Here is a 26,586-nt window from a genome sequence, read left to right on the forward strand (position 1 = left end):
GGTATCATCAATAAGGGCCACCACCACCAGGGGCCGTGCTGCACTAGGGCCCCTGGTGGGGATGATGTGGTAGATGGGAGGAAGGGTAGGGTAGCCTAAAATGGCCACCGTACCCTGCCCATCATCATCATCATCATCATCATCATCACCACCACCAGTCCACCACACCACCACCACCACATCAGAAGCCCATCCCCTAGCGCCCTGTATGCGCATGGGCGGAGGAACTGCGCGCTAGCTGTGTTATTATTGTAAAGAGTAATTTCTTTTTACGAAAATGGCGTCGAGTCAGGGAGGAGGTGTGGGAGCTGTCACGGCGCTACAAAGCCACCACTACTCCGGTGGACCTCACTGGAGCCCGGGCATCAGCCTGCAGTACCAGCAGCACCACACGGCCCGCAGCCTGGACCGGGCTCTGGAGGATGCAGCGTGCTCCGGGCTGCTCAACCTGAGCGGGAGGAAGCTGAGAGAGTACCCGGGGATGAGCTACGATCTGACGGACACCACACAAGCAGGTGGGTTGGCTCTGGTTTGCACTACGACCAGAGTGCTGCTGCCTCGCATGCTTCATACAAGAATCAATGCACTCACGGATGTAAGATGTTGTATTAAGTATAATAAGTAATATTATGCTATTATTAATGCATTACACCCAGCTTGTATCGGCAGTATTGTGCACGGATTTTGCCTTTATATGCCGAGAGGCGTTTATGTCACACTAGGAGAATATAGTCCAGTGAACTGACGGAAATGGTCGGTTAACGTTAGATGTAAGCTGCTTGTAGTTATTGTCGGTATGTCCCCATTTCTCATCGCCAGTTTAGTGCACACGGGTGTCGACTGCTGTGTGTGCTTGTTTTGGTCGACGCTGATAGCTTTCTCTCGCCCCCTTGAGAGTCGCACCCAAGACAGGCGCTTTGCACAGCACCGACCTGCAGTTGATCTGGGCAGCTGGAGCAGAATATGAATGAATTTATGAATGACCAGCCGCAAAGTCCTAAATCGTTGAATGTGATTCTATGGGTGAACATGTGCTAAATATTAGACCCCCCCCCCCCCATATCTTCACCGAGACAATAGATGCATGCTGCTGGTGCTACTTGCAGCCCCCCGTCTACTCTGCCTGTAGTGCATGGTGGGCGCATATCTGTCAGGAAGAGAGGAAGAAATGGATCCGCTTTTGGTTTCCACATGTGTGTGGGTGTGTTGTATTTCTGTTTGTTGGCCTTGCGTTCGATAGTGTTTTCTCAAGAGGGAATAGGTAAACAATATTATATTTGTTGTGTTAAAATATCCAGTCACATCAGAGAGGAGCTGCTAGGCCCATTTTCACTATAGGCTGTGGCAGACTGGCGGGGGTAATTTATCAAATGATCGGTCTGTGATACACATGGGTCCTTATATTCTTTCACATCAGGACCCACCAGGCAGATATATGCATTCAGACAACAGACCCCAATTTGATCAGATTTCATCTAAATAATGAACCCTGTCTAAAAATGTATGCAGTTATGAAGGTTATGTAGATGGGGTGCTACTGCTAACAAGTGGGGAGAATACATTTGAATAATCTTTTCACTGTAATAATGTTTAGTGAGTGAAATAAAATTCACATGAAACCATTGCTCATTTTGCTAGTGACCCCCTGGATCCCCCTCATGGACCCCCCATAGGTCCATGGACCCTACTTTGGGAACCACTGCTTTAAAACATCTGTCAGAGCTCTGAAGTATAAAATCTGCTCTTCTGAAGTGTCCATATACCATATGGTGGCACTCTTTCTCATGTGCAGCCCGTGACAGGCCACTCGTTTGTCACAGAGCCCCCTCACCTCAGGGGATTTACATTTGCTGCTCTGTGATTTTGCTGCATGTTTAGACCTAGATAGGTGGTTGTTCATATAAAGCAGTAAAGCACATTAAGAGATGTAATTCAAAAATTGCACTGCCTTCATAAAATCCAGCTCAGTTTGGAATTCCATCAAATTGGCAGACTTTTGTCAATATGAAGCCGAGTCTGTCATTGGGAAAATGATGGAGGATGTCTGTCTGCTTTCTCCTGGGGAAATGCCTGTTTGTTATTTTCATGATTTGTTTCATGACTGGTAGCACATTTAAGATAAGCAACATTTGAACTGATGTGTGGAATAGTAGTACGCTTACTTAATACTTATAGTATACTAATAGTCGAAGTCTAATTTCTTACATTATAATAGACACATATTTGTGTTTGGTTCCAGCCACTGTGAACAGGCCTTGTACAGTCAGCATGTTTATTTAACCAAATTGACATAACAAACTTAGAGTGAGCAAAGTATTATTAACTGTTACTGAACTGTTACTATCGAGTAATCACTTAACACTAGTCCTCTCTCTCTCTCTCTCTCTCTCTCTCTCTCTCTCTCTCTCTCTCTCTCTCTCTCTCTCTCTCTCTCTCTCTGTCAGGGTTCCTGCCCACCGAAAAGCGATACAGGGCGATGTACTCGCCTTCGCCCTGCCAGCCCTGCCCCGCTGCTTCAGCTTGGTTGGCTGCCTTGCTGTATTTCCATCTTCAATTGATCTATTTTGATTGTGGCCCCTCCTCTCGTCTTGTCGCTCGCGATGTCCTGACGTCAGATATCCCAGCATGCTTTGCAAGGTGATGAGCGACGGGCGGCAGCGACGAGAGCAGGGGCCATTTTGAAATCCACCAATTGAAAACGGAAATACAGCTTGACAGGGCGAAGGCGAGCACATCGCCCTGATAGCTTTTTTGTGGGCAGGTTTTTTTATTTTTTTATTTTTATTATGTTTTATTATTATATTATTATATTTTATTATTATTTTAAGGAACTGATATTCTGGCACTAGCAGTCTCCATGTAGCACATTGTGTCTTCAGGTCTCTGCATGGGGATGTATAGTGATGGTCATAAATAGAGATGTGAGATTGCTAAGATGAATAATGCGCTTCTGTTGACCTCTTTCTTAACAGTTACTAATACACTAACTGTGACTGCATTTCCCCCCACATATCTTCAACTTTATGTCTTGAATAAAGACTTTACAAGAGGGAGGTCCTACTTTCCATTGTACAAAGAAAGATGAAAGCCCACGGTAGCAACAATCGCTACAGTCACAAGCCACAGCCTTACAAGCCAGGATACAGACATTTAATTTCTATCCAATCACTGTCTGTCACTAGGATTGAACACAACAGAAACCGTTCAGATAGAAGATCAGGAATCTAAGGAATAGGACCTTCTTTCAATCTCACAGTTTAGTGTTGTGTTTGGTATTGGAACATTTTGACAATTGCAGCCACTCACCGTGTGTAGCCTCTACCTGTCCTGCCCACTCACTGTGTGTAGCCTCTACCTGTCCTGCCCACTCACTGTGTGTAGCCTCTACCTGTCCTGCCTACTCACTGTGTGTAGCCTCTACCTGTCCTGCCCACTCACTGTGTGTAGCCTCTACCTGTCCTGCCTACTCACTGTGTGTAGCCTCTACCTGTCCTGCCCACTCACTGTGTGTAGCCTCTACCTGTCCTGCCTACTCACTGTGTGTAGCCTCTACCTGTCCTGCCCACTCACTGTGTGTAGCCTCTACCTGTCCTGCCTACTCACTGTGTGTAGCCTCTACCTGTCCTGCCTACTCACTGTGTGTAGCCTCTACCTGTCCTGCCCACTCACTGTGTGTAGCCTCTACCTGTCCTGCCTACTCACCGTGTGTAGCCTCTACCTGTCCTGCCCACTCACTGTGTGTAGCCTCTACCTGTCCTGCCTACTCACTGTGTGTAGCCTCTACCTGTCCTGCCCACTCACTGTGTGTAGCCTCTACCTGTCCTGCCTACTCACTGTGTGTAGCCTCTACCTGTCCTGCCCACTCACTGTGTGTAGCCTCTACCTGTCCTGCCTACTCACTGTGTGTAGCCTCTACCTGTCCTGCCCACTCACTGTGTGTAGCCTCTACCTGTCCTGCCCACTCACTGTGTGTAGCCTCTACCTGTCCTGCCCACTCACTGTGTGTAGCCTCTACCTGTCCTGCCCACTCACTGTGTGTAGCCTCTACCTGTCCTGCCCACTCATTGTGTGTAGCCTCTACCTGTCCTGCCCACTCACTGTGTGTAGCCTCTACCTGTCCTGCCCACTCACTGTGTGTAGCCTCTACCTGTCCTGCCCACTCACTGTGTGTAGCCTCTACCTGTCCTGCCTACTCACTGTGTGTAGCCTCTACCTGTCCTGCCTACTCACTGTGTGTAGCCTCTACCTGTCCTGCCCACTCACTGTGTGTAGCCTCTACCTGTCCTGCCTACTCACTGTGTGTAGCCTCTACCTGTCCTGCCCACTCACTGTGTGTAGCCTCTACCTGTCCTGCCTACTCACTGTGTGTAGCCTCTACCTGTCCTGCCTACTCACTGTGTGTAGCCTCTACCTGTCCTGCCCACTCACTGTGTGTAGCCTCTACCTGTCCTGCCCACTCACTGTGTGTAGCCTCTACCTGTCCTGCCCACTCACTGTGTGTAGCCTCTACCTGTCCTGCCTACTCACTGTGTGTAGCCTCTACCTGTCCTGCCTACTCACTGTGTGTAGCCTCTACCTGTCCTGCCCACTCACTGTGTGTAGCCTCTACCTGTCCTGCCCACTCACTGTGTGTAGCCTCTACCTGTCCTGCCCACTCACTGTGTGTAGCCTCTACCTGTCCTGCCTACTCACTGTGTGTAGCCTCTACCTGTCCTGCCCACTCACTGTGTGTAGCCTCTACCTGTCCTGCCTACTCACTGTGTGTAGCCTCTACCTGTCCTGCCCACTCACTGTGTGTAGCCTCTACCTGTCCTGCCCACTCACTGTGTGTAGCCTCTACCTGTCCTGCCCACTCACTGTGTGTAGCCTCTACCTGTCCTGCCCACTCACTGTGTGTAGCCTCTACCTGTCCTGCCTACTCACTGTGTGTAGCCTCTACCTGTCCTGCCCACTCACTGTGTGTAGCCTCTACCTGTCCTGCCCACTCACTGTGTGTAGCCTCTACCTGTCCTGCCTACTCACTGTGTGTAGCCTCTACCTGTCCTGCCCACTCACTGTGTGTAGCCTCTACCTGTCCTGCCTACTCACTGTGTGTAGCCTCTACCTGTCCTGCCCACTCACTGTGTGTAGCCTCTACCTGTCCTGCCTACTTAGGCCCTAAGTGGGCAGGACAGGTTAGAACTAGGGATGTTGACGGTTAACCGTTTAACCGCAGAGAACGTCTCTGACCGGTTAAGCATGTCGGTTAAACAGTTACCGTAATTTGCATATTAATTTGCTTGTTGCCAATCTAGCAACCGTTTTCCTCCTTCATAGGAAACAATGTTAACCTTAGTATATTAAAACATGGCACAAGGGTTAAGCTAGCATTATAGGAATTAAAACTCCTGCCAGCACGCCACTTCCTGGTCTCTCTCTCTCACTATCTGCCCCCCCCCCATCCCCCCCTGCTCTGAATTTGTTACAGACAGCTCAAATGTGCTTTCATTTCAGTATGAATTTAAACTAGGGATGCACCGATTGCGATTTTGTTGGCCGGTTCCGATTTCTGAATAGTCTGACTTGCCAATACAGATTTTTGCCGATTCCGATTTTCTTTCTAAGAACAATAATTGACAGCTTACAGAAACATTTTTGTTGCTTTGTTTGAAAATTAAGATTAATATAACAATTCTTATCATTTGCATCAAGTAGGACCATCTCACTCAAACACATCCCAAAATAAAAGTGTTCCAGGTTACTGGACAGAGCTTTTTTTGTGCAAATACAATGAATAAAAAATCAAATCAAATCCAGACCAGTAGCCTATATCCCACAGCTATCATGCATTTACTTTTCCAAAAGAAAACAGGTGTAACAGAACATCAAAATGTGATCCATGGACAAGGAGTTTATAGCCTGGCTCCACGCCCACTCCTCTTGAGTAGAAGGGGAAATAAGTTTCTGAGTTAACGACTCATTCTGAATATCAGGCGGAGTTTACACACAGCCCGAAATTTTCGTATGCGTTTTTTTTTATCTGACATCCGAAAAAAGATCGTCACGCACAGAAAACCTTGCACACTGAGTCCGATGCATTTATTTTTATGTTTGTCGTTCTATTTGCAATACGAAACAAATAGTCTCATGTATCCACGTGACAACATGACTGACAGGCAGCAGCGCCAGCGGTGATGTGGAATGGAGAAGGTAGCTGGCAGCAGGTCGGGGAATGGTTATCATACTAGACACAGGGCTCCATCAATGCTCACGTTCACCTCGCCACGCCGGCTGTGCGCGGTGGCCGGTTGCTGGAGCATCGCTTCCTGGGGAGAGAGTCACGTACCGATCGATCGGTGCATCTCTAATTTAAACACACCCATAGCGAAACAATCAGCTCATTAGCCCATGTTCTATCATTTGGTGTGTGGGGCTGAGGGCTGAATATAACGCTAACGTTACGAGCTGCCAGGCAGTGGAAAATCGGCATTGAGTTCCTCCGCCTGACGCCCGTGCAGACTACACTACGGCGACGTTTAAGCATGCTGGGATATCTGGCCACGAGATACAATACAAAATGAATGGGCCAAACGTCGCTCTAGTCTGCACGGGGTGTGAGCTTTTTACTTTCACTTACGTGTTTCAGTGTTTAGAGTGATCGCATATCGTGTTTCAAGAATTAAGCAACAAGCTGTGTCGATTCTACTTTAGAATATCCACACTTTAAAATGTGTAACGTAAGTTCTCTCCGGCATCATCGGGTCTGTCTCTCTGTCTCTCTGTCTCTCTGTCTCTCTGTCTCTCTGTCTCTCTGTCTCTCTGTCTCTCTGTCTCTCTGTCTCTCTGTCTCTCTGTCTCTCTGTCTCTCTGTCTCTCTCGGGCGTAATAATCCCACAACGGTCACGGCTTTCACAGGCTGTGTAAAAGGGGCTTGTCTCTCTGTCTGTGTAGCTTGACCCCCCCCCCCCCCGCTGCTGCCCCGCCTCCTCCTATACACACACAGAGATGCCTGTCTGTGCTCCGGCTGGACCCCGAGCCGGGAGCACAATTAAATATCACTATTGGACACATGAGTCTATGACATAATAAGACATAAGATTAATAATCAAATTCAAGCAGATTTGGTAGTGTAGGGAGGGAGCACTGCAGTACCGGACTCGTACACTAAAATAATGGTCGCAAATGCAGTCTGAAACCCTATGGAGCGCTGGAATGAAAGGCATGCGCCACTGTCTTAACACGTTCACTGCCATTGACGAGTTATCTCGGCTTACAGAATCCAACCGTTCACTGCCAAAGACGAGTTATCTCGGCTTAAATTTTTTTTTTTTTTTTTTGACGGTGGGACGTTGATCTAACCCTTTTACGTCTCCTACACCAGAATTGGAGGTATTGAATGTGTATAATCTATTTTACCGACCCACTGAGTGGCGACATGTCTCTCCACAGTAGAAAGAGGCGACCCAAAACTGGAGGGAAAAGCGCGAGGAAGCCGTTCTCATACTGTAAAATTGATGGCGAAAAAACTTTCACTTTCGCGCTGATGCACAGCGGTGGCAACGGTGGGGGGTTCCAAGAATAGATTGGATGCACACTTTGAAACACGCAGCATAAATATGACCAGAATCGCAAAAGCTTCATCAAAGCTCTCAACCAAAACTCCACGAAATGAGCGAGTCCACCCAGACTTCCTCAAAGAACGGCCGCGCAAACAGGCACAGCAGCAGCAGCAACTTCGTTGTGACACGCCCGCTGCAGAGCCAGGGAGGCAGGAGGAGAACACACACGGAGGGAGGAGTTGGAAGCAGAGGAGGGTTTCCTGCTGTTATGGAGGAAATTACTGTTCAAAACTATTGTTTAGATGTCTGACGTCTTACTGATGCCAAAAATGAATGGTTAAAGTGACTGTTCTATCGAATTTCACAAAAAGCCGTTTATCTCTGAATACGCTGAAACCATGCTGTATTCAACTGCTAATGCTTACATAACTACTAACTCTACAAACTAACTCTTTTAGACAGAGAAAGCACACATTCTATTAGTTCTTTTGAGATATTGTGTGTTCACAAAATCTTAGCAGAAAAGAATCCTCGGGTCTTGAAAGATGAGCCAGAATCCTCAAAAAAACCCTCTGGCAGAACCTACCTACAGTAAAAAAAAAAAAACGTCTGGCAGTGAATGTGTTAATATTTCACGTCTTTAATTTTTTTTTTACAGATTATTAAGCGATTAAGGGTGTCAGTTAATCGAAAGTAAAATTAACCGAAAATCCACATCCCTAGTTAGAACATTGATACCAATGCAGATGATAGTAATGCTGTCCCCAGCATTGGTTTTAGGGTTAATTTTTGTATTTGGAGAGTTCAGTACAGTTCATTCACACAATCTTTGTAAACACAATATACATGTAGCTACTACCCAGCCATAGATACACTTGTTAGAGGATTCATTTTTGTTTGACAATTAACAAATAACTTGTTTAATTGATCAGATTTGGCTCTGCAGGTCATTTGCAGACATGTTCTTCATGCTCATAGCATACAGTAAGAAGCTGTACGCCATTGGAATATATAGAACCAGAGCTTTCAATGGAGCATCAGCTTGTTATCCCATCATTAAACTGAGTGTTAACACTTTCAATCCCAGTGGTGGTTTCTGGAGTTTAATGGGATTTAATAGGATTTATGGAGCAGTCGTTGCACATGGCAGCAGGGTATCGCTGAATGGCGTCCTTCTGGCAAGTGACTAGATGTTTCCAGCTTGTAGAGATGGAGGAAGAGATATGGCCGCTCACATGAGGGTGTCTGTTTGCGCTGTGCTCCTGGCAGTTTGTCTTCATTGCTGTTTGTTTTCCCATGGGAATGTGCTGATCTCTGAGCCGATGCCCTGACCTTGGAGAGCGGGCTGAGGCAGACCTGGGCAGATGTTCAGGCTAAACCCTGGCCCCCGCCCCCCGAGGGGACAAACACATGAACACAGCAAGGTGCTTACATCATGCAACAGTCAAGACAACCGTTTGATTGGGAACAGGAGCAGCCAGTAAAAACCCATTGTGAACACAATGAAAAGTTTGTTAACCAAAACTTAACCATATGACAGTAGGTAGAAGATAAAGAAAATTGAGACACAGGGGGAAAAAAAGAGTAAAAAACAAACAAACAAAGATAATAGATTATTTCCTGGTTATGGTCTTATGAGGGTTAAGCAATTTATATTCGTCTTCATGTCCCAATGGTGAATAGCCTTATACATAACAACAAATGAGAATATTCTTAGTATTAACATGGAAACTGATGTTACTAATGTTAGTCAACTCGTATCACATGTGTTGCTGTGTTGCTATAACTTTATATGTGCTAGAGATCTCCCTGCCAGCCGATGTGGTGTGTATCTTATATGACTGAGTCTTAAGACTCAGTCATATAAGATACACAGTACACACCACAGTTATAAGACTCTTATAACTGTTGTGTGTATCTTATATGAATGAGTCTTATAACTGTGGTGTGTATCTTGTATGACTGAGTCTTATAACTGTGGTGTGTATCTTATATGACTGAGTCTTATAACTGTGGTGTGTATCTTATATGAATGAGTCTTATAACTGTGGTGTGTATCTTATATGACTGAGTCTTATAACTGTGGTGTGTATCTTATATGACTGAGTCTTATAACTGTGGTGTGTATCTTATATGACTGAGTCTTATAACTGTGGTGTGTATCTTATATGACTGAGTCTTATAACTGTGGTGTGTATCTTATATGACTGAGTCTTATAACTGTGGTGTGTATCTTATATGACTGAGTCTTATAACTGTGGTGTGTATCTTATATGACTGAGTCTTATAACTGTGGTGTGTATCTTATATGACTGAGTCTTATAACTGTGGTGTGTATCTTATATGACTGAGTCTTATAACTGTGGTGTGTATCTTATATGACTGAGTCTTATAACTGTGGTGTGTATCTTATATGACTGAGTCTTATAACTGTGGTGTGTATCTTATATGACTGAGTCTTATAACTGTGGTGTGTATCTTATATGAATGAGTCTTATAACTGTGGTGTGTATCTTATATGACTGAGTCTTATAACTGTGGTGTGTATCTTATATGACTGAGTCTTATAACTGTGGTGTGTATCTTATATGACAGAGTCTTATAACTGTGGTGTGTATCTTATATGACTGAGTCTTATAACTGTGGTGTGTATCTTATATGACTGAGTCTTATAACTGTGGTGTGTATCTTATATGACTGAGTCTTATAACTGTGGTGTGTATCTTATATGACTGAGTCTTATAACTGTGGTGTGTATCTTATATGAATGAGTCTTATAACTGTGGTGTGTATCTTATATGACTGAGTCTTATAACTGTGGTGTGTATCTTATATGACTGAGTCTTATAACTGTGGTGTGTATCTTATATGACAGAGTCTTATAACTGTGGTGTGTATCTTATATGACAGAGTCTTATAACTGTGGTGTGTATCTTATATGACTGAGTCTTATAACTGTGGTGTGTATCTTGTATGACTGAGTCTTATAACTGTGGTGTGTATCTTGTGTATGACAGAGTCTTATAACTGTGGTGTGTATCTTATATGAATGAGTCTTATAACTGTGGTGTGTATCTTATATGACTGAGTCTTATAACTGTGGTGTGTATCTTGTGTGACTGAGTCTTATAACTGGTGTGTATCTTATATGACTGAGTCTTATAACTGTGGTGTGTATCTTGTATGACAGAGTCTTATAACTGTGGTGTGTATCTTATATGACAGAGTCTTATAACTGTGGTGTGTATCTTATATGACTGAGTCTTATAACTGTGGTGTGTATCTTGTATGACTGAGTCTTATAACTGTGGTGTGTATCTTATATGACTGAGTCTTATAACTGTGGTGTGTATCTTATATGACTGAGTCTTATAACTGTGGTGTGTATCTTGTGTATGACTGAGTCTTATAACTGTGGGATTATATGTCAGTTACCTGTGTTAGAGTCTAGACCCCAGGAGGAGCAGCTGCTGTGGTAGCTCATGGGAATCCTACGGGTGTTTACTAGATTCAAACCCACATTGCTGGTTTTCTGAGTAAACAAGATGCCCCTATTTGTTGTTTATCTCTGCCAGGTGAAGCCGGGAGGAGATCATGTGTTTGGTTTGGTCATGTGTTTGGTTTGGTCCTGTGTGTGTGTGTGTGTGTGTGTGTGTGTGTGTGTGTGTGTGTGTGTGTGTGTGTGTGTGTGTGTGTGTGTGTGTGTGTGTGTGTGTGTGTGTGTGTGTGTGTGTGTGTGTGTGTGTGTGTGTGTGTGTGTGTGTGTGTGTGTGTGTGTGTGTGTGTGTGTGTGTGTGTGTGCGTGTGTGTGTGTGCGCGCGCATCTGACACAAACTAAGTTGTGCATGCTATTCTCTACTTTACTTTTCACACTACATGCAGGAGCTCAAAACATGTGGCTCATTGAGGAGACGTGTGCTATTACTTTGCTAAGAGATTTGTCGTGCGGTTTTCATGATATTTTCAATGAAAGGAAAATTCAGTTTTTTTACACCCTGGACCTTATTTCCAGCTTTAAATATGATGTTTAAGTCACCCTGACAACTTCACTTTGATTAGCATCAGCAGAAACGATAATCAGCTTGAACTGCGACCTCATTTATGTCTTGTAAATAGCTTATTTTCCGACACACAGCGGGTGCATATGCTTATTAAATGAGAGAGAGAACGAGATGAGAGCGATCTAACGTACCTCTGTGCTGCCGGTGTGGCACAGCCTGCTCTGTTTGCTGTCCGTCACATACAGTACTGTAGGTATTCCCGGGTGCTGCTTGCAATCCATATATGAATGCTAACCAAACTTGGTACAGGTGTGCAGGTATGTACTCGGATGTTCTAGGTTGCTAGCTTGCTAGCTAGCTAGCTAGCGTTGTTGTTGTTTCACAGCGGCGGAGGCAGTTGAGAGTGACACGCAGGGACCCGAAAGGGATTTCCCTTGGCTCTGACTGAAATGGTCAGAGTCAACGGCAGAGCTTATACCCACAGCCTGCTTCCAGTGAGTCAGACTAGTTATAGTATGAACTGTACAGTAGTGTGTACAGTGTAGTGTGTACTGTGTAGTGTGTACTGTGTAGTGTGTGCTGTGTAGTGTGTACTGTGTAGTGTGTACTGTGTGCTTTCACTTTGTATTCCCTCTTATTTTGTGACTGTCAAGAAGTTGAAGACTAAGCAGGATCTATCATCACACAAGTTTTTCCTCAATTTGCATTCTTTTTCTTTTTTTTCAATATTTTGTTTTTATTTTTCTATTTTTACGACAGACAAAAGCAAAACAAACTCAAACACACATATACACAAAAACAAAACAAAAACAAACAAAAACAACAATATAATTACAACATTACATCACTATATCATGCTACCAGCCACATAAGATACATAAATGCTTATAAGACATTCTGTACATGAAATCCTATGCAGGGAGTCCATGAGAAGTTAGCTGGGCGAGTTACTTGTTTCTAACCTCGTCAAAGTAGGCCAGGAACGGGTCCCAAATAGTTGAGAACTTTGTAAGTGAGTTAGTCCTCAGAAACCGGAGTCTCTCCAGTCCATACGCACAACCGAAACCATGTCCGCCATGCCACAGCTGAAAAGAAGGTGGAGAGTGGGATTTCCACTCCTTCAGAATGAGTTTCTTGGCGCCGATCGTCCCCTGCGTCAGAGACTGTTGCACAGCCGTAGGGAGGAGCAGAGAAGATTCAGAACAGCCGAAGATGGCAAGTTCCGCCGGCGGCTGAAGAGTTATGTTATAAGCCTTGGAGCACCAGTCAAATATTTTGGCCCAGAATCCAGATAGTGAAGGGCAAAACCAAAAAGCATGTGACAGTGTGCCCTCTGAACCTTGACACCTATCACATAGTGGTGAAACAGAGGGGTAGATCCTGTGCAACCTAGACTTGGAATAATGATGTCGATGAGTGACTTTAAATTGGTGTCTGCAGCTGGTGTCTGCTGTTGATTGAGCAGAGTTGGACCACAGACAGACTCCTGTCCCATATCATTTCGGACAATACAACACCAAGTTCCTCCTGCCATGCCTCTCTGATCCTCTCAGTGGAGGCCCCGATACAGCCATCACACAGAGGTACATAAATCTAGCTCAAATTGCATTCTTGTGTGTTCTTGTGTCCTCCATGACACACTTGATGCACTGGCGTAACGATGGACGGTGCAGTGAGCTGTCAATGGCCCATGAAGAGCGAGTCTCGCTTTGGGGAGACGTAACGTACTTACGGTTTCTGCTGCAGTCCCACTCCAAATAAACTTCCATGCTGTATTATGCAGTCAGCACTTGCCCTCATGTAGCTTACTAGTAGACTAGGCTAACAAATGCTATTAGCTTTAAGTTTAGTTTACTGGATTCAGTGGATTGGCGTCATCGTATGGGAAAATACGAACGTGTCTTCAGCGGAGTCTCATGTGAGGTTCTGGTGACATCATTGACCATATATGGAGTTGGAGCAAGAGAGGAGGAATATCCCTTCACGTAGCGTAGCCTGCCCTCTTGTTTAGGCGCTGACAGGGTTCTGCGCAGCCTCGACTTGGAGCCTTGCTGCCGACTAGCGGCGACAGCGAGACTGTGTGCATACTTGAACGTAACTCAGCACGTTGGCTCTGGTACACGTCCAAAACACTAGGTGGCTTGATTCAAGATTCAAGATTCAAGATTTATTAAGTGTCCCAAAAGGGCAATTTGGATTGCAAAAAGCGTAGTACAAAGTACATACATAAAAACAAATAAGACAATAAAAACATTATAAAAACAGTCTAGAGCCGCAGTTTAAAGTGCAACACAACAGTTAAAGTGCAAATGACAACAGTAGCAACGATCTAAAGTGCACAGTAGAGATATAAAGTGCATAGTTGCAGAATGCAGTGTGGCGAGTGACTGCCTTCACTCTCAGCAGCACATTTATATAACAAGAAAGAGCTACAATGTATCATTGTATTAAAGCACAAAGGAAAACCACAGTCCAGACCAAAGGGCAGACAAAGTATATAATACAGATAATACTGTACTGTACCCCTAAGAATAAATAAAGATAAAAGGATAAAATAAATAAAATAACAGCAACGGCAGATGGGGAGACATTACATTTGTACCCCAGCAGCGTTCAACGCTCTGATAGAGACAGGCACAAAGGAATTTCTGTATCTGTTCTTTTTAACTATGGGGGCACGAAGGCGGAGCCCGGAAGGAAGCAGCTCATATTGGAACCTCAGAGGGTGGGCATCATCTGATCGGATGGACACAGCTTTTTTCAGCACCTGTTTATTACAGATCTGGTCCAGGCTTCTGAACTGGGTTCCGGCTATTTTTGAAGCCACCTTCACTATTCTCCCCAGGGAGTTCTTGTCTTTTGTACAAAGATTACCATACCAGCAGATTATGGAAAAGGAAATGACAGACTCCACAAAAGCACTATAGAACATTTTCATCAGGGTTTTGTCGACCTGAAATTTGGCCAGCTTCCTAAGGCAGAAAAGGCGCTGCTGACCTTTCTTACACAGCATGTCGGTATTCAGATCAAACTTCAGCTTGCTGTCAATTACCGTACCCAGATATTTGTAGTCTGTAGTAGGGATGCACCGATCGATCGGCACGTGACCGGAAATGGCCGATTTTCACGTGATCGGCCTCGATCGGTGATCTGTTCCGGTCACTCTAAATAGCCGATTCTGTGAGCCGATTTTCACATGACGTGCGCGCACCCCAAAGGACCGAGACAGGCACCCAGCCCAGGCCAGCCACCACACCACACACGCCAGCATACCTTCCTCGTTGTGGATTTTTTTCACCGTCAGTGAAGTAGACAAAGCTCGCAGTTTGTCACACATGCAAGTCGAAAATAAGCCGTGGAGACAGAGATGCGGCCGAGTCCCGCTCGGCTGGAGTCCAGTCAGAGCGGCTCGCTTCACCTCACTGGCCCCTCTCTCTCTGCTCTCTCTCCCCGGGAAGCGGTGCTCCAGCAACCCGCCACCGCGCACAGCCGGCTTGGCGAGGTGAACGCGAGCATTGTGTCCAGTATGATAACCATTCCCCGACCTGCTTTTCCATTCCACATCAGCGCTGCTGCCTCAGCCTGTCAAGTCATGTTGTAACGTGACGTGGATACAGGAGATACTATTTGTTTCGTATTGCAAATAGAACGACATGAGAACGACGGACATAATAATAAAAATGCATCGGACTCACAAGTGTGCAACGTTTTCTGTGCGTGACGATATTTTTTCGGATGGCAGATAAAAATACGCATACCAAACTTCGGACTGTGTGTAAACTCCGCCTGATATTCAGACTGAAGATCGTTACTGTAACTCATAAACTCATTTCCCCTCTACTCAAGAGGACTGGTCTGGAGCCAGTCTATAAACTCCTTGTCCATGGATCATTTTGATGTTCTGTTGCACCTGTTTTCTTTTGGAAAAGTAAATGCATGATAGCTGTGGGATATAGGCTATTGGATTTAATTTAATTTTTGTATTCATTGTATTTGCACAAAAAAGCTCTGTCCAGTAGCCTAACCTGGAACACTTTTATTTTGAGTGTTTGAGTGAGAAGGTCCTACTTCATGCAAATGATAAGAATTGTTTATTTGTTTATTTGGATCCCCATTGTAAGAATTGTTCTATGAATCTTAATTTTTAAACAAAGTTACAAAAACGTTTGTGTAAGCTGTCAATTGTTGTTTTTAGAAAAAAAAATCGGAATCGGCAAAAATCGGTATCGGCAAGTCAGACTATTCAAAAATCGGAAATCGGAATCGGCCAAGAAAATGGCAATCGGTGCATCCCTAGTCTGTAGTAGTAGCTTGTGGTACACTTCTGTCCATTACATATGACGTTATCATGTCGTTTACCAAGAACTTGCAATCATGTCGGTGGTAGGACATTTTATTGTCTCTCCATTTCAAAACTCATTCCGGTGAGCCTGCAGAAGGCTTTGCTAGATGAGGGACAAGCACTGTTAAATCAGGAAATGGCATTTCCTCATTCCTCATAACAACTATGTCAGCGGATATGTGCGCGGCCCAAGGCAATGGCCAATCACAGCTCTCGTGCTGGTCACGTCACGTCCGTGTTGACGCCGCTGAGTCACATTTTTGAGGAGCTGCACGCCCCCCTCCGCCGAGCTGCGCCGATAGGACGGCCAGCTGCGGCGACCCCTTGACGCAGTCGGTGCTGGCGATTTCGCGTAAGCATAAAACCAGTTACCCTTTGGGGGTCCTGGCGCACAATAGACGGCTAACAATCTGCCTGATGGGAAAAAAATGAGTGAGTCCATATTTTCTATAACAATATAATTGTTAGGTAGGGCCCAGATCAAATATTTGCACTGGGGCCCATGGCAATGACGTTACGCCACTGAATTGATGTAATATCTAATGGCCAAAGTGCGATTCCAAATGAAAAGAAATGGCCTGCATTGGTAAATGGCCTGCATTTATAAAGCGCTTTACAATCAGTAGGTACATTCACCCATTCACACAGACATTCACACACCGATGGCGGCAAGCTACCATGCAGGGTGCTGGCACAGCATCGGGAGCAATTTGGGGTTCAGTATTTGGCCCAAGGACACTTCAACATGCAGACTGTAGGAGGAACCACACTGACCTCTTTTATCCAAAGCGATTAGTGGACGACCCGCTCTACCTCCTGAGCTACAGCCGCCCCAAATGAACATGGGGACAGGACAGTCTAAAGAACATGGGGACAGAGGACATGGGGACAGAGGACAGTCTAAAGAACATGGGGGACAGAGGACAGTAAAGAACATGGGGACAGAGGACAGTCTAAAGAACATGGGGACAGAGGACAGTCTAAAGAACATGGGGACAGGACAGTCTAAAGAACATGGGGGACAGAGGACAGTAAAGAACATGGGGACAGAGGACAGTAAAGAACATGGGGACAGAGGACAGTAAAGAACATGGGGACAGAGGACAGTAAAGAACATGGGGACAGAGGACAGTCTAAAGAACATGGGGACAGGACAGTCTAAAGAACATGGGGGACAGAGGACAGTAAAGAACATGGGGACAGAGGACAGTCTAAAGAACATGGGGGACAGAGGACAGTAAAGAACATGGGGACAGAGGACAGTAAAGAACATGGGGACAGAGGACAGTCTAAAGAACATGGGGACAGGACAGTCTAAAGAACATGGGGGACAGAGGACAGTAAAGAACATGGGGACAGAGGACAGTCTAAAGAACATGGGGACAGAGGACAGTAAAGAACATGGGGGACAGATGACAGTAAAGAACATGGGGACAGAGGACAGTCTAAAGAACATGGGGACAGAGGACAGTAAAGAACATGGGGGACAGAGGACAGTCTAAAGAACATGGGGACAGAGGACAGTAAAGAACATGGGGGACAGAGGACAGTAAAGAACATGGGGACAGAGGACAGTAAAGAACATGGGGACAGAGGACAGTAAAGAACATGGGGACAGAGGACAGTCTAAAGAACATGGGGACAGAGGACAGTCTAAAGAACATGGGGGACAGAGGACAGTAAAGAACATGGGGACAGAGGACAGTAAAGAACATGGGGGACAGAGGACAGTAAAGAACATGGGGACAGAGGACAGTAAAGAACATGGGGGACAGAGGACAGTAAAGAACATGGGGACAGAGGACAGTCTAAAGAACATGGGGGACAGAGGACAGTAAAGAACATGGGGACAGAGGACAGTAAAGAACATGGGGGACAGAGGACAGTAAAGAACATGGGGACAGAGGACAGTCTACGATCTGGGAAAGCTTACTTGCAAACCGAGGATGCATTTAATGGTGGCTTTACTGGCGAGATCTCACCATTTCACCCTGGACATGATTGTTCCAAGTCAACTCCTCCCCTCTGGCAGGCGCTACAGAGCACTGTATGCTACAGAGCACTGTATGCTACAGAGCACTGTATGCTACAGAGCACTGTATGCTACAGAGCACTGTACGCCAGATTAAAAAAACACAGGATAATAAGATGTAAATATCCCTTGTGCAAGCACTTACTAGAGAGTCTTTTGATGGTATCTGCAACACTGAAGTGGCTAATGATGGAATTTGACACAGAGGGGCGAGGGTTAAAAGAGTCATTGGAGTCATCAGGTGGTAGCCCCCCTTCACCGGCGTTTCGACGACAAAACCACTACACCTCTAGAGGGCTCGTCGGCAACACCTGGCGTCCCAGGTGTGCCCTCCTCTGCTTTCAACCCTCCCCTCTGTGTCGTCTCCCACAGTTTATCAGCAGCACCGGGCAACAGCTTCCGTGCCAACTCCAACTCCTCCATGACAGTGGTATTGATGCACTGCAAACTTTGGTTTACATCCCGTTGCTGTGCTTCACTCGACTGATTTGACCTTGCCTTCGCAGATGTATGACAGTCAGAAGGGTATAGTCAACGCGAGGCCTCTGTCCCTCCTCCCTCCAACACGGAAGCCTGTGGGCAACAGCCTCCGTGCCCGAGTCAGACTCCTCCATGACACCATTCTCCCTCAAACACCGAAGCTTGTGGCCCGCCGCTGCGATTCCTGTGGTGCTCTCTTGCACTGTGCTCGTGTTGCTCATAGTCGTTTCCGGTCCAAAGTCTATTACCGCGATATCAGCCGATGAGTCCTCTTCCGCCCCCACTCTCGCAGACTCCGGGGGTATTCTCTTATATTTACTTTTCGTAGCTAAAGCGGGTGTTTCCAACGTGCTGAAAAGCCTGGGAAACTACAGCCATGGGAAGCTAACCCATGCCTGTCCCGGTGGGGTCTGTTCCCTCCTGTCAGCTGTCTCGCCAAAACCACCAGACACAAGAACAGTTTATACCCACAGGCCATCACCCTGATTAACACTTCAAAATCTTTCACTTGAACACTTTCGCGGAACACTGGAACCACTTTACTTTGAACACTTTACCAGTTTGAGTTTGAACACTCAATGAGTCAATGTCCAGCAACCTGTAGCACCTACCCCATGTATATAATAGACAGTACACGTTTCACACGCTTATTATCGTATATTAGGAATTAGGGGTGTCAACGGTTACAACCTTTTCGTGTACAGTGGACCTTCTGGCAGCGTGTAACCGGTTAACCGGATGTTTTTTCTTTTACCAGATAAAGTTATCATCTGTAGCTTACACAGGCAGCAGATTGTTGTGTATGCTCCACGTCAGTGGGACTGGCCCTTTAAGAGTGTTATGACAGTGCTGTAAGTGGGGGTGTTAGCCTGAACGTTTGACTGTTGTCATCTTGAGCCTGCTAGAGACGTAGCAGCATGAGAGTTTAGCCTGTACGACTCACAGCCGTTGTTAATAAAACGTTAAACAGCACGTCGTGGTTCGCCAGTTCTTCAGACATAACATTGGCGACGAGGATGATGGGACTGACGTTCTCACCGCCAGGACGCAGACTGAAAATAACGTTAGCAGCTGTAGATAGCTTGATAGCTAACAGATAACACACGTACTGTGATAAAAAGCACAACACTCACCAGACATATTAACTCATTCACCGCCAAAGACGTCTTTGACGTGTTATCAGAAATAGCCATCCACGCCAAAGACGTGTTTGACGTGTTTTTGTTTTTATTAGTGCAGCGCTTAGTTCAAACACTTCCCCAGCCTGTGACACAGACACAGGTCCCTAGCCTCAAAGTCAAGCCGACAGCACATTATCAAACACATACCGCAGCTGTTGTTTGAAATAAGGAAGAAGGAGGAAAGGAGGAAAAACAGAGAAATGCGCTTCCTTGTAGAGAGGAGAAACGCCATTGAAACGCCCCTCGGCGCGCTGCACTGTTCGCCTTGCTGCAGGGCGAACCTGGATTGCCTAGTCAAACCCGTGACGAACATGATCGATCCGGTTCCAGCAGCGCCTGGTCCCAAAGCCAAGCCGGACCCGTTCCTGTGTCGTGTCGCAGCATTCGTCCCAGCCCGAACGAGAGGAGGAAAACGAGCAGAGGCAGAGGAGGCAAAACGCTGATGGGGAAGGAGGGGGAAGGAGGTGCGGGGGAAGGAGGTGCGATCTAGCAGCAGCTGTGGACAGAACTCTCTCTCTCTGTGTGTGTGTGTGTGTGTGTGTGTGTGTGTGTGTGTGTGTGTGTGTCTGTGTGTGTGTCTGTGTCTGTGTGTGTCTGTCTGTCTGTCTGTCTGTCTGTCTGTCTGCACACTCACTCACACTGAGCAAACTGTATTGTTGAATGTAAAAAAAGCACTTTATATATATATATATATATATATATATATATATTTTGTCATTTGTGTCATAATGAATAATATTTACATGTCTGATGTCAATACAGTTCAAAATAAAAGAATTGAGAGCGAGTTCTGCCTGAGATTGTGTGCTGTACATAAATGCCATTTTCTGCAATTTCTTTTCTCAGAGAGACCTTTTGGGTGAAAACAGGGTGTATATAAATGGCTATAAGTAGAGTACAGAACATGCTAAAAGCTCACTTTTTTTTCCTGGTGAACCCAGAGACGTACATCTTCATTTTGAGCTATTGCAAATCACTTTGGTGCTAATAGATAATTTACTGTGGGTCTTGAAAGATGACCAACAATTATGAAAATCTTTGGCCTGTGCTAAATATTGGCAGTCCTAAACTGGCCATGAATGAGTTAAGTGTCTAGCCAATCTCCTCCCACAATTGAGCCTTTCTGTCTCTGTTGTGTGATATTGACTGAAAACAAGCGCCTTTCTGAAGCCACTGCTGAGTTAACGTTATTTATTTCAATCTCCTCCCTCGCTGCTGGGATTACCGCACACCAGCGTACTGACAGGAATACGCTTAGTGGACACAGTGACACACACAGTTTATTTCTGATGAGAAATGAATGATTGCGAGTCCAGAACACAGTAAAACCATTGTCAAAACTTTATTTAAAAGGACACACACAAAAAGACGTGTAAACGGTTATTGATTTTTCCAAACGGATATGATTTAATATCCGTGTAGTACCCGTGTAGTACCCGTGTAGTCGTGTACACGGTCACATCCCTATACTAGAAATAGAGCAGGCTGCGTGCGCTCCTTTCTAGCCTACCGTGCGTCATCGTCTTCCTCCTTCCCCTCCTCCTCCTCATTGCTACGTGTGCCCGACTGGCCTCTGCAGTTGAGCAATTGTACAACTGTGTGCCGTCCTCTCCGATTATAGGTGTGAGATATTTGTATAATGTTTAAATACACCCCTGCCCTTTTTTTTTTTTAGCCTTTCTGGTGTGTGAGTACATTGAGAGCAACACAAACCGGAGTCAAATTCCTTGCATGTGTACATACTTGGCCAATAAAGCTGATTCTGATTCTGAGAACAAATGGGAGGCCTCAAGATTCATCACATCCACTCCAAACGTCTACAGACGCTATTACAGAGGCGATAGAAACAATCTTCATTGATCATGTTCACACCAAGCACACAACCCATCTCAAACCGTAAAGCTTCTCTGACCTCACACATTCTTCACAAGTTAATTCTCTCCAAAACAACTTGAGAAGAACTTTCTTCACAAGTATCAACTTGACATTCTTGGATTTGGTAACCGCAGAATGTAAACAAACGTCACTGCAAGTACATGTTGCAGAGCCACCTGTCATGGCTGCTCTCTGGCTCTGCCTGTTCAGTAAAGAAGCTCTGCTGTAGGACCACAAAACAAATGGGCTTTGTACGTGATTCATGTGTGTGTGCGTCCATTTAAGAGACACATTTGCAACATTACAACAACAACACATTGCATGATAGAATCTGTGGCTGTTCTTCTTGGTCGTCGCCGCTGTTAGTGTGTCCATAGATAGGAGAGTGTACACTAACACACTGAGAAACACAGCCTGCAAAGCCAAATTCCCCTTTGCCGTTTCCCCCTCCGGGCTCCTTGTCTCTGTGCCTCTGCATGTCTAGACAAGACACATGCATACCTGAGTGTCCTCACAGAGCTCTGATTTCTTTTATCACCTATTGTGAGACACTTGGATATTACAGTAAAACTAAATTACCTATAAAAACTATAGTCATTAAAGTCGAGCTGAACCCAAAAATGACTTTTCTTTTCTCTGAGTTCAAATACCTGGGTATGCAGTGCACCTATTTAATAATGTATGCAAACAAAATCACAACAATCTAATTTCTTTAGTTTTTCACACTTTTTCACATCAAAAGATCATTTTTCAAGATTTCATTGATAACAGTAATGTACAGTTTGCTGACGTCACCTAGTACTATCAAATTTCTACCCCATTTCAACCAATCATATCACGACATGCAGCTGTCAATCAAATCTTCATTTCAGGATAATTTTCTCTTCCAAATGAAGTCGAAAATGGCGCCTAGTGCCTGTCATCTGGCAGAATTCCTATCCCATAAACTAACTACTAACTTGGCCAATTGTTAGAAACATGAACAAAAAACAAAAACTATAATCTCTAAGAATGCAAAGAAATGTAACTGGCTCGTTAAAACGCGCATTCCAGGGATATCGTATCGTTACAGCAGCGATAATGGCACGTGCATCCGAGAGCTTGGTTGTCAGGGGTCGCACTTCGGAGATTCCAGGCCGACGTGCTGCACTCACAACACGAAGGCAGCTGGCTGCCTGCGGGTCGCTGAGCTCCACTCCTCCCGTCAAAAGGCTCTTCCCGAGGGGAGCGCCACAACACACTGAATCCCACTCGATTTGAAGGCGGAACACGCCAGGATTGGCCAAAGCCCAATCCAGTCCCCAGAATTGTCAAATAAAATCATCGACATGATACTATGACCCGCCTCTCAACCTGTCATCTTAGACAAACTATGTTTTCAGTCTGAAACGGACTCATTATGCACGTGACGAACAGGTTCAGTTCGACTTTAAGGTGAATTTGCAATTGCATATACCATTCCTGCTAGGGATGCACCGATCGATCGGCACGTGACCGGAAATGGCCGATTTTCACGTGATCGGCCTCGATCGGTGATCTGCGCCGGTCACTCTAAAATGCCGATTCTGTGAGCCGATTTTCAAGTGACGTCAAGTAACGTGCGCGAACCCAAAAGCAGCGAGACAGAGTGGATGAGTTGCAGCCAAAACAAAAGCTGCCACTACACAGTACACACATGCCACAGCATGTCTTCGTCGGTGTGGAGCCGCGGAGGGGCCGGGTAGGTTGGAGTCCACAGTACACACCAGTCTGAGCGGCTCGCTTCACCTCACCGTCCCCTCTTCCCCGACCAGCCTCCACATCACCGCTGCCTGCTGCTGCTGCTATCTGTCAGTCACGTTGTAACCCTAACCCTAACGTGTACAGCCAGGAGAGGACTTTTGTTTCGTATTGCGAATAGAACGACGAACATAATAATAAAACGCATCGGACCAGTGTGCAAGGTTTTCTGTGAGAGATGATTTTTTTTCGAATGGCGGATTAAAAAAACGCGCTCTGTGTGTAAACTACGATATTCAAACTGAGTCAACTCAAACTCATTTCCTCATCTAGGCTACTCAATAACAGCCAAATCCACAACTGTAGAGTGGGCATGGCTTCGAAGGTCTCTGGGCTCCAGAGCTATAGGCTATAAACTCCTTGTCCATGGATAACATTTTGACGTTTATTTATTTTATTTTATTAGTTTATTTGGCAGGGACATAGGCCTATACAAAAAAACATTAAACCCCATAGGGGAAGAGATGCTTTGTAACAGATTTACGTTGAAAAGAAAAAAGTCTGCACTCTGGAGCATACTTAAAGACTTGGAGTTTTATTAACGTTTCGGTTCAACAACCTTCAACCTTCATTCTGATGAAGGTTGTTGAACCGAAACGTTAATAAAACTCCAAGTCTTTAAGTATGCTCCAGAGTGCAGACTTTTTTCTTTTCAACGTATAGCTTTGTTAGTCTAGCACCTGGTTTGCATAGTGGATGTGCAGACGCTTCTCTCTACCCTTGTAACAGATTTAGCCATAGGCTACTTTCCATCTGAAGCCCCTGTTCTGTTGCACCTTTTTTCTTTTGGAAAAGTAAATGCATGATAGCTGTGGGATATACTGGAATTAATTGTTTTATATTCATTGTATTTACACAAAAAAGAAAAGCTCTGTCCAGTAACCTGGAACACTTTTATTTTGAGATGTTTTTGAGTGAGATCGTCCTACCTCATGCAAATGATAAGAAATGTGACATGAATGTTAATTTTCTATTAAAGCAAAGTTAAAAAGTAAAAAAATAACCTGCCAATTATTGTTCTTAGAAAGAAAATCGGAATCGGCAAAAATCGGTATCGGCAAGTCAGACTATTCAAAAATCGGAAATCGGAATCGGCCAACAAAATCGCAATCGGTGCATCCCTAATTCCTGCAACTTCATATTTGATGCTGGAAAAAGAAAAAGAAATGTTTCTTCCTGGTGATGCATGCGATGTTACGTGCTGCTGTGTATTGCAGAAGAGCTAGGGTTTAGCTGCATTAACAATGATGAGGGATCTGTAATGGGAGGCGCCCACTTTATAACCCAAATGATTTACCTTGGCTTTAATCGCCTGCTTTCTATTTAACAGCTGAGTGAGCTTCCTGAGAAAATACTGATCCATTTGAGAATCCATTTTAGCAACCCTCCTGCACCGGCAGCCATTTTCAGTGATGATTCCTACTGTTAAACCACACAGTGATGATTCCTGCTGTTAAACCACACAGTGATGCTTCCTACTGTTAAACCACACAGTGATGATTCCTGCTGTTAAACCACACAGTGATGATTCCTACTGTTAAACCACACAGTGATGATTCCTACTGTTAAACCACACAGTGATGATTCCTACTGTTAAACCACACAGTGATGATTCCTACTGTTAAACCACACAGTGATGATTCCTACTGTTAAACCACACAGTGATGATTCATACTGTTAAACCACACAGTGATGATTCCTGCTGTTAAACCACACAGTGATGATTCCTACTGTTAAACCACACAGTGATGATTCCTACTGTTAAACCACACAGTGATGATTCCTACTGTTAAACCACACAGTGATGATTCATACTGTTAAACCACACAGTGATGATTCCTACTTTTAAACCACACAGTGATGATTCCTACTGTTAAACCACACAGTGATGATTCCTACTTTTAAACCACACAGTGATGATTCCTACTGTTAAACCACACAGTGATGATTCATACTGTTAAACCACACAGTGATGATTCCTACTGTTAAACCACACAGTGATGATTCCTGCTGTTAAACCACACAGTGATGATTCATACTGTTAAACCACACAGTGATGATTCCTGCTGTTAAACCACACAGTGATGATTCATACTGTTAAACCACACAGTGATGATTCCTGCTGTTAAACCACACAGTGATGATTCCTGCTGTTAAACCACACAGTGATGATTCATACTGTTAAACCACACAGTGATGATTCATACTGTTAAACCACACAGTGATGATTCATACTGTTAAACCACACAGTGATGCTTCCTACTGTTAAACCACACAGTGATGATTCCTACTGTTAAACCACACAGTGATGATTCATACTGTTAAACCACACAGTGATGATTCCTGCTGTTAAACCACACAGTGATGATTCATACTGTTAAACCACACAGTGATGATTCCTGCTGTTAAACCACACAGTGATGATTCCTGCTGTTAAACCACACAGTGATGATTCATACTGTTAAACCACACAGTGATGATTCATACTGTTAAACCACACAGTGATGATTCCTGCTGTTAAACCACACAGTGATGATTCCTGCTGTTAAACCACACAGTGATGATTCATACTGTTAAACCACACAGTGATGATTCCTACTGTTAAACCACACAGTGATGATTCATACTGTTAAACCACACAGTGATGCTTCCTACTGTTAAACCACACAGTGATGATTCATACTGTTAAACCACACAGTGATGATTCATACTGTTAAACCACACAGTGATGATTCATACTGTTAAACCACACAGTGATGATTCATACTGTTAAACCACACAGTGATGCTTCCTACTGTTAAACCACACAGTGATGATTCATACTGTTAAACCACACAGTGATGCTTCCTACTGTTAAACCACACAGTGATGATTCATACTGTTAAACCACACAGTGATGATTCATACTGTTAAACCACACAGTGATGCTTCCTACTGTTAAACCACACAGTGATGATTCCTGCTGTTAAACCACACAGTGATGATTCCTGCTGTTAAACCACACAGTGATGATTCCTACTGTTAAACCACACAGTGATGCTTCCTACTGTTAAACCACACAGTGATGATTCCTGCTGTTAAACCACACAGTGATGCTTCCTACTGTTAAACCACACAGTGATGATTCCTGCTGTTAAACCACACAGTGATGATTCCTACTGTTAAACCACACAGTGATGCTTCCTACTGTTAAACCACACAGTGATGCTTCCTACTGTTAAACCACACAGTGATGATTCCTGCTGTTAAACCACACAGTGATGATTCATACTGTTAAACCACACAGTGATGATTCATACTGTTAAACCACACAGTGATGATTCCTACTGTTAAACCACACAGTGATGATTCCTACTGT

At 44.7% G+C, this 26,586-nt stretch overlaps 1 protein-coding gene across 1 annotated transcript in view; it reads left to right on the forward strand.

Moving 5' to 3' along the window:
• Positions 1–277: 277 nt before the first annotated feature.
• lrch2 (leucine-rich repeats and calponin homology (CH) domain containing 2) overlaps positions 278–26,586 on the forward strand; it is a gene marked incomplete at its 5' end in the record, with an annotated part of 78,641 nt that continues 52,332 nt past the window's right edge. Inside the window, one exon of the mRNA XM_083642951.1 lies at positions 278–515. Within this exon, the coding sequence (XP_083499077.1) occupies positions 278–515 (238 nt within the window). The remainder of the gene's footprint in view (positions 516–26,586) is intronic.

Source organism: Poromitra crassiceps (assembly GCF_964638095.1).
Source record: "Poromitra crassiceps genome assembly, chromosome: 1".
In the NCBI taxonomy this organism is placed as follows: Eukaryota; Metazoa; Chordata; class Actinopteri; order Beryciformes; family Melamphaidae; genus Poromitra; species Poromitra crassiceps.